This window comes from Sander lucioperca, chromosome 13 (genome assembly GCF_008315115.2).
Source record: "Sander lucioperca isolate FBNREF2018 chromosome 13, SLUC_FBN_1.2, whole genome shotgun sequence".
NCBI classification, from domain to species: Eukaryota; Metazoa; Chordata; class Actinopteri; order Perciformes; family Percidae; genus Sander; species Sander lucioperca.
This window is the reverse complement of record NC_050185.1, coordinates 31,196,770-31,206,436: the sequence shown is the minus strand read 5'-3', so window position 1 is coordinate 31,206,436 and position 9,667 is coordinate 31,196,770. Positions and strand designations below refer to the sequence as shown.

Here is a 9,667-nt window from a genome sequence, read left to right as displayed (position 1 = left end):
GTTCATATTTTATTTTTGTTACATTTTATACATTTGATCCGGTTAGTTTTGGTTTCACACTGCAATTATGCAAGCACACTAAATAACTATACATGACATACCTACGTTCTGTTGTCATCACCTACGTGAATTGAGTCTCTCCATCTTTGCAATTGTTTGGTTCGTAAACAGACTCTCCTGTCCCCTCTCTCTCTCTCCAACTTGGCTAACCAGTTTAATTTTGCCCAGCAGTTGAAATGCTAGACCCAGGAACTTTACTTGGCTCTTGAGGAGCTGCAGTATTTATTCAGAGACTAACTGAAACCTACACTGTTCTTTTACTACCCCTTGACAACTTTACTGCTATTTTCTCCTCTGCTCCGATCGTCAACCGCTACCTCTCTCTCTCAGCCACACACTCGCTACGAACTCAGCTATTCCTTAAAGGAGCTAAGCTACTCTTATAACATGACGATGGCCTGCCAGAACTTCCTGTAATTGGTCCGAAAGTCCGAATCATTCAAAAAATGCTTTCACACTATAAATGAACCTGACCATGGTTCAATTTGATCCAGACCGAAACAACCTCTTTTCGGCAGACCAAGGTTCAGCTGTTTCGTCTGGACTTGGGGGGGGGGGGCAGTAGCCTCGTGAGACCGTCCTGATCTCGCGAGCTCCAGTTTTCCACTCGCAGATCAGTCTGGCATCTTGAGACAGAGAAAATTTGGAGCCGTTCGCCAAACGACCGACCAATCAGCGTTGGTTTTGAGGCGGGTTTAGGCGTGACGCAATGAGAAGCGACTGTTCAGTCTAAACAACGTGGCGGCTTCCACGGATGAGATGAGCGTAGCTATTGCACAAGTTTGATCCGAATTAGAAAGTATTCCTTCATTGAAAGAAGAGCAAAAAACGGCACTGGCGGCTTTTCTCGGAGGAAAAGATGTTTGCTCTTCTCCCGACTGGTTTCAGCAAGAGTTTGATATATCGTTGATCTGATTGGTTGATTTGGCCCGTCTATCACCAACATAGGTGGTGATAGACAGATGGTTTATCCAATCAGCTAACCAGTATTTTCGCCCCTTCCCAAAAGTTCTCCAATGGAAAGTTCCCAGATGGATATGCCGAGCAAATGCGAAGCAATCCATCTGGCGGAGTCAGGTTAGGGGGGCAGTGGTGGCCTAAAGTTTAAAGAAGCGAGCTTGTGACCAGGAGGAAATCTGGGTGGGGAAAGTGAAAGAGCAGCTCTTGTCCCTCCCTCATTACCACCACTGAGGTGCCCTTGAGCAAAGCCCTTAACCCCAACCGCTCCAGTGGAGCTGCTCAGTGGCCAGCAAATCAGACTGTGGTTGTACTGGGCAGCTTCCAGGTATGAATGTGGAACTGGGTGAATGTGACAGGTCGTTGTTGCAAACGAGAATTTGTTCTCAATCAACTTACCTGGATAAATAAAGTTAAAAAAAAAAACTGTGGTCTGGGGGAGGTTTCACACCTGTTGTTTTGGTTTGGATCAAACTAGAAAGTCCGGACCGAATGATAGGTGTGAAAGGGCACTTAGACTGAATCTCATACCCCTTAATTGAAAGCTCCTCGGTCCTCGGCTGAACCGGATGTTCTTCTGTCCCTCCTTGGTGAAGGCCATCTCAAAGCTCTTATTTCGTCCCCGAGGAGGGATCATCGAGGAGCTATAGCCGAGGATACACGAGAGCAGCCTTCCCGGAAGCCGTGCAGCTGAATGAGTTGCTAACTCCGCCCAAACAGCTGATGTATTTATGTGACACTTCAGAGGAAAGGACAACTCATCCCTCTGCTCGTTGCCTCTCTCCTCCGATGATTTCGATGATGATCGCGTCTGTCCCGGGCCGCTTCGGTGGGAGGGACTAAGACGCGAGGGGCAAGTGGAGGAAACAGAGATGCAATTTAAGGGCTTTGGGACATACCCTTAGTCACATCAAGTGCCCCCCCTCCCATACTGAGAGGAGTATGGGCATAGTGTATTTTAGTATATTTCAGTGTATTTTTTAGCTGGAAACACGAGTGCCACTCGTGTCAGATTGACTGCTCCAACTAGTAAATTTACCATCAGCGCACACAACCCAGTCTCACGGCAGTTCGTGAAATGGTCACGTTATTTAATCTATTGACTTGTGTACACTGACACGTTTATGACGTTTTTTTTTTTGTGTTGGTCAGCACGTTTTTTAAACTAATGGATTAAGAGCGACTACAGTAGCGAGTAGTATGAAAGGCCGAAAATCTGTGTAGGGAGGTTGGTTGGGGTGGTGGATGGGTCAAACAACACAGGACTTTCACCCAGGAGATCAGGGATCGTGTCCCGCGTGTTACGTTTCCTTTCCCCGTTCTTCTTTTCCTAAACCCAACCGCCCCATTGTTTTCCCGCGTCCACCGGAGACTGGGGATCGTGTCCCACGTGTCACATTTCCTTTCCCCGTTCTTCATTTCCTAAACCCAACCGTCCCGTTGTTGTCCCACGTCCCGTTATTGGTTTCCTAAACCCAACCCGGAATCGTGCTGTGATCGCGAAATATGCTTTCCATTGAAATACATTTGTTTAAAAAAACGTGCTGAGCACCACGTAAAAAAGCGAGATAAACCTGTCCGTGTACATGAATCAATAGATTAAAAATGACGTGACCATTTCACGAACTGCCGTGACACTGTTGGCGCATCACCTTTGATTGGTGGCCAGGTTTGTGCTGCCACTGACATATTGTATGATACCGTGGCACATTTTTAAAGAATATATGGACTCAACATTCATCAGGTGAACACAAACACAACTTCGACAGAATGCTAATGTTGCTTTGTAGCGGCTGTATGTGTAAATAAGCCAGTTTCTGTTGACATGTTTGCCGTACTAACGTCATAAGGTAATAATATATCAATGTTGTTTTTACACCTTGTTCTGCTGCCTTTAATGAAGCAGTTTCTTCCTCTGGAAATGCTGCTTATAAGCTCACTAACTAAATGAGTTATTATAAGGAAATAGACCCATAAACCAAAATGTTACATTGATTTACATGTGCCTAGACATTTTGCAAATGTGATCAGTGATTTAAATGAAATAAAATAATGTAGGCTAGTTTAACTATGATTGTTTCTTTAAAATTAACTCTGTTATGTTTTGACTAGAATTATTTCCCAAGAAGGCGCTCATGCCTTTGAGAGGGGAATATGCTTTGGTAACTAATGATTAACTGTGTTGTATGTAATGTGTTTTGTTTTTTTGGACTTGATTTGCAAATAAATGAAATTTTAAACATCAAAAAAACAAAACAATGTAGGCTATAGTTTTAGAACAAGACATTTGAATGCCGATTTGGCAGCGTCAGAAATAACACCATGTTGATTATGCATCATTTAAATTATTCATCATTAATGGTCTTATCTGAGTGACACATTTAATTAGTCCTCGGTTTAGAATAATTGTCTTGTTCCATGTGTTTCCAAACCTCAGTTAGCTAGTTTGTAAGCTCGGTAATCCGAATTAAAGCCTCTGGTGACCATCTGCTGTCTACACTGGCGGCTCCGCGCACTACTTTGTTACTACATTCACCTCAGCCCGCCCCCTGTGTGTGTGTGTGTGTGTGTGTGTGTGTTCTCTCTCTCTCTCTCTCTCTCTCTCTCTCTCTCTCTCTCTCTCTCTCCCTCCCCTACCGGGCGGAGTAATTCGTGTTGGTATCTATTGCGTGCATGTGTGTGTGAGTGAGTGCGTGCTACGGCTGCTGCTTGTCACTCATTGTGCCGTGAACACGGGTAGCGACAAGGACCAAAATTCCGTCCGGTAGCTGTTGTTGTCTCCTGGCAAAGGCTGATATCTGTTTCCCACCTCCTCAGTAGAGACCCCTGGCTTGTTTTAAAGTGCGTCTGCTCTTCAAGGAGAATATCTGTGACACATTGCAATGCTTCAAATAAGGGACCTCATCTGGGGATTGCTATTCATTGGCTGTGCAGGTAAGAAGCGGAGTTGTTTATTATTCATATTAGGTTATTCCAAGCCTGTGGGCAAAGCTAAATCTGTGGAGTGAAGGCCGAGCTGTTTTGATGCTGTAGCAGCATCCTCTGGTCCCGGCGGCATCCTTGTCTCTGACTCCGGACAGTGGCGCTCGGTTAGAGCTGGTGCTCTGCTCATATAATCACGATTGTACAAAAAGTTTTTTTTCTAAGAAGTGAGAGTGTAATATCTCGTTGAGCCGAATAAAGCGTGAAATCCCAACCGGGACGCCTTTTATTCCTAGTTTCGTATCAGGAGACGCTTGCATTTGCATTTTTTTTTTTTTTTTTTAATATTTTCGCGCAATACAGTAGTATGCCATCTCAGGTCCGGTTGGCTTACTTTTTCTGAGTTAGGCATATTGTATGTTTGCTTCATTTTGAGGAAAATTACGCACACTTGCTGCGTTTTTCTGCGAGTTAGTGAGTTCATTTGTGCGGGTAAAGGTTATGGATGCTGGCTGAGATTAGGATTGATCTAGATATTGATATTGCTCATACTCTGTGGTTGCTTGTAAAGCACCGTTTTCTAACCAACTGAACGGCATATGGTCTCATCCAAAAGTCCACCTCGCCTTTCTCACTTCTGCTGGGTCAGCTGTGACGCACCGAAGATGCAGTGTCCGGAGCGCTCGCTCTTAGCGGGGATGCTTTGTTTCAGTCTACTAAAACCAGCTTCAGGGACATGTTTATCAGGATAAAAATTCGACTTTTGTTTCCCATACGCACGCGCTCAGACTGTATTCGTTGGATGGATTAGATGTGTCCAGCCATCATCGGATTTGGCACGAAAACCGTATTCGGCGCGGATGTGACAATGTGGGGTTTTAGAGTTTAACATCAGTCTGCCCGTGTAGGTTAACAGCCTTTGGCCGTATTTATGTGACATAACCATTGTTTCTTTTGTTTTTCTATCTTGCCAAATAGGACATTGGAGTTTCCAACTTCATAGCGCAGTGCGTTTTTTTTGGCGCAAAATGATGACATTCAGGCCAGGCTGATTTGATCGTAGTTTTTTATTTATTTTCATTTGGTTGGTTGGGAGGTAATTCGTCAGCCATTGAGGACGACTGAATAGTCATTCAATGTATACAATAGAAGCCAATCCCGGAGCTCCCTTGGTTATATAGGGCGGGAGGGGGAGCCATTGCCCCCCTAAACCCCCACTCTCCTGCTTCTTACGTCCTCCTTCCCTCCCTGATCTGCCCCCTCTTTCTATAGACTGCAACTGTGTGCTCCAAGTGGAGTTTGAGGACCCCCAGGGGTCCTTGGAGAGAGGAACAATAGTTTGATAATAAATTCATTTATTAGACATTGTCCCAATTAGAATGGAGAAGGATGATTATTCTAACCTCATCTTTAGATTTCACCAGTCTTCCTCCATATTCTAAAGGTCTGCAGTGTTCTTTGTTAATTTCCTATTTTTACCTTTTATTTTTTTGGCTGATTTCAATATTTGAGTTTTAAAAAAAAAAAGTGATATTATATTCATTAGATGATGGATGGATTGATATATGGGCCCCATAGTTATGTGATTAAGATATCTACTGAGCTTGACATTTAAAAATAAACGTGTACCCTCTGGTGGACTAACTATTGAATATATTTGTGATAAGCTAAAATTGACCAATATTGTTGGCCTGCTCGATCTATTGGTCAGGATCTAATGGTCAGGATTTAATGGGTTATTTGGGCACAAGTTGTTAAAGATCTGTGACTTGACAGTATTTGCATACCTTTACTATACACACAACTAAACTACATGCACCTCTAATACACATTAAATAAACCGGTTTTATTTAGATTTCTAGAATATGCTTGAGGTATTTTCAAATGAACAGTTTCTTGGCACCTTTCACACCCAAACACTGTCAACTTGTCACTGTTAGTTGTGTAGAGGGCGGTATGGTACCAAGACCACTTGGGATGTGTTCATTTTTTTTTCTATGTGATTCATGATCCTGCCAAAATATTCTGACGCCCTCGCAATTCACTGCACCTCATATGGGAGGGAAAGTGAAAAGAACCAAGAGGAAGATAATTAGACAACTGTGCCTCAGCTCTGCTCTTTTGCAATAGGGGAAAAATTTCAAAGAAATTGATCACATTATTTGATAGGCCCGGGGTATATTAAAAGGCTAATGACAGTATCACACAGTTTGAAGGCTGAGCAATTTAATTACATTTATTGATTTCCAGTTCCTGTTCCAGTTCAGTGCTAATTGAATTTGGAGTCTAGTCAAAAACATTACAGGATGAGGAGCCACACCACCTTCCAAGAAATGTATTGAATATTGGCCAGATTAAATAGAGTATGATTTTAGAAGGGGAGACAGACAGTGGCCTTTCTTGTCTTGGTCTGTCTGCAGCCAGATGGATTGAGTCTAGTGTGTATTACCAGTTCTGACCTTGTGTTATTGGAGGGATCTACTATATCCATGGTCATCATTCTTCAACTTGGAAGAGTGTAAGGTGATGGAGGCTAATCAGAGACACAACTATTTGTCACACCTACTGGAGAGTGCCTCCCTTGAGGGATGTGGTTTTTCGGTTTAAGGTTCTCAGACGTGATAACCTAGTGACTGCTAATGCCTCAATGTGATTTTGACCATATGATTTCAGATCTTCAGCCTGAGTTGGTGATTTGTCGTTGCTAGGCGTTGAGAGGTTGATCCAGATGTTGAGATGGATACAAGTGTCATTGTGATAGTTTTAAAATCCTTCCTCATGGTATTCTAAAGCACTGCAGTGTTTCAGTGTCTGACAGACATTCATAGTCATGCATCTATTACTCACACTGGACTTCCTCAATTGTATTTCTTGTGTTTTCAAATGCTGCTTTTGGTCTGAAATGCCCAGTTAGTGCTGTGCACCTGCCATTCCATTATATAGTTTTGTGAAACTTAAGGTAACTGAGTTCAAGTGTGAAGCCAACCATGTGCTTTGGAATCTCAACGGTGAATTGAACCGTGATGTTTATTTCATGATCCTGTAGATCTAAAACAATGTTTTCGTGCATAGAACTGAACTCCAAAAAACAAGAGAGCACATTTAGAGGGAGAGAAAATACACAATTCCTAAATGGCTAACATATGGGACTTTAACTGCTGTGGTGAGTTCAAAGCCACTATGAAAATAATACAGGCTATTTTTGACTTGGGGGAACTGGAAAAAGCAACCAAACAAGGGAAAATTATAAGGCGTTTTTAGTCTGCTCTCTGAATAAAACTAGATTCTGGATCTTCAGAACTTTGCTCTGTAGTTGCAATAAGACCCACGCAGAGTTCAAAGTGACATGTACACATTTTGTACCAATTTATCACAGCTTACGTTGATCAAATTCTCATCAGTGTAGGCGCAACTCCGATTACAGCTGGACCCCCTTTGGGCTCAGCACATATTTAGCCATATACTGCATAGTACTACTACCACTACTACGGTGTAGTTATTCAAAAAGCAAAAAAACTGCATCAAAAAGTGACGTATCGAGTCGTAATTGATTTCCCAGACATGATTTCTGCGCATGTTCTACTGTGCATTCATTACTTTTTTTCTATATACTTTGCTATTTATTCTACTCAGTCATTTTTGTTTATTATTATAAGTAATGAACAGAGGAGCGCAGAAAGTAATGCATACAGACAAGTCATAATGTCATGAGTGGATGTTTGCAGATCTGTGGATAAAACATCATGTAAAGGTAAAATAAATGATCAAACATGAGAATAAAACTTTAGACGGTGTATTTTGATAAATTGTCTATGAATTAATGTCATCTCAGTGCTCTTTTATGCTGACAGTAGTACAAACAGAAGTTCAAAATGACTCGGCTGGCTGTTAAATTTCCTCTCTGCTGACTGTTAGATGAGGATGGGCTGTCTTTGCATATTAATCAGTGCATGAATGGAGGCCGTGAGTGATTTGCATTGTGTGAGCAAAGAAGGCGTCCTATAGAGAATTGAATGTAGGGAAAAAAAACGAAACAGAAGGAGATGGGCTTGTTGTACAGAATGTGGGCTGCCCCCCTCCCCCAACCCTCCAACCCTTGAAGGTTTTTTTTTCCCTCTATCAGCACAGCATTACTTTGCAAAACTCAATACAATATATACAGTGTGTATGTAGCTGCACAATTGCAAACCAACACAACCTTTGTCGGTTAGCATTAAGCTTGTGTTCCTTGAACATTAAAGTCAAATAAAGTAAAACTGAAAACTATAATTTTCAGTGGGAATGTAAGAACTGCAAAGCCTTTTCCAGGTGCCTCCCAATGCAGTATTGCGTACAAAGTGCCATATTATGCTCATTTTCAGGTTCATAATTGTAATTTGAGATTGTATCAGAATAGGTTTACATGGTTTAATTTTCAAAAAACACCATATTTTTGTTGTACTGCACATTGCTGCAGCTCCTCTTTTCACACTGTGTTCAGGTCTCTGTTTTAGCTACAGAGAGACCTCGCAACTTTTGTAACATCTTTGTTGTCAGTTGCACATGCGCAGTAGCTAGGTAAGGATTACATGAGCTAGCTAGCTGTTTCTGCAACTTCGGCCTGTACAAGGCAGGATTAGCTGGGAGACTTCTTCTAAACGAGGGCGCACTTCCAACTTTGCGTGGAATACCTGGCAGAACAGGGACATGTAAGTAGTTCTATACAATTTTTTATTTTGTAGATTAGGGTGAATTTGTTTGTGTTGTAGCAGTGTTTTGCCACTGAGAACGAGCTAGCATGCTAGGGTTAGCCCCCTAGGTCCCTCGTCTCGGCTAGTTACGTAGAAAGCCGTGCAGATTTTGAACCGCTCACCTGGAGACTGAAGGCAGGACACATTCAGAAACCGTATCTCACTCAAAACAGCATGGATGTTGTTTTTTTCAAGTTTGCAAGTTTGTATGCGTGTGGAAGCACCAGAGACACAAAATAACACCCCAAATCCCAGAAAAAGTGATTCTTTTCATAATATGGGCACTTTAAGATTTTTGGCTAGAACTGGGCGTTATGTAGAAAAATCAAATGTCACGATATTCTTGATCAGATACATCGATGTCCATATTGCAATGATATTTTAGGGTTGACTAATGGTGCTTTCAAAAAATATTTTCACAAGGAGATTTTAGATAATCAACAATGTGGATACAATGACTATGTGGGTAAAGGCAAATAATAAAACAGCTAGTAAGTCTAATACAGTAAGTTCAGAAAATTACATGACTTTACTGTAATGCAGCCTGTAAAATAAGGAAAAGACAACACATGCCATATCCAAATTCTAAGACGATATCTAGTCTGTATATCGATATTGATAAAATATCGATATATTGCCCAGCCCTACTTCTGGCCTGTATTTGTGGTCTACGTAGTATTAAACATAATTTTAAACGTATCTATTTTATGATGTTCTTCCAAGTTACTCGGCCATTGAGACTAGACAAATACCAAGCTAGTTGCTAATGACCTGTTTGAAAATAATGTGATACGATCCGCTAGATCATTTAACCTAAAGAGAAAAAAACAAATTGATCATTAAAGGTTACATGGCCCAAACAAGGGCTCATTCATAAAAGTTATTTTTTGGTCATAGTTAAAGTAACTTTGAGTATCCTGTCATGGTCAAAGCAAGTATGACTTCAGTATTGAGGGTTTGTGATTGAAGAGAAGCATAATGGACGTGCAGTCTCTAAG

General features: G+C 41.6%; 1 protein-coding gene across 27 annotated transcripts in view; it reads left to right on the top strand.

The window, feature by feature from the left end:
- The first annotated feature begins 3,673 nt into the window (after positions 1-3,673).
- Positions 3,674-9,667, top strand: part of ncam1a (neural cell adhesion molecule 1a) — a 272,622-nt gene continuing 266,628 nt past the window's right edge. For 8 of the 27 annotated variants that reach the window (XM_035990975.1, XM_031308265.2, XM_031308270.2 and 5 more), the window contains exon 1: positions 3,675-3,951. In XM_035990975.1, coding sequence (XP_035846868.1) covers positions 3,900-3,951 — 52 coding nt within the window. In that variant the 5' untranslated portion in view covers positions 3,675-3,899. Of the gene's footprint in view, positions 3,952-9,667 lie in introns of all 27 variants that reach the window. The other 19 variants (XM_031308262.2, XM_031308261.2, XM_031308259.2 and 16 more) reach the window with 5 other exon arrangements.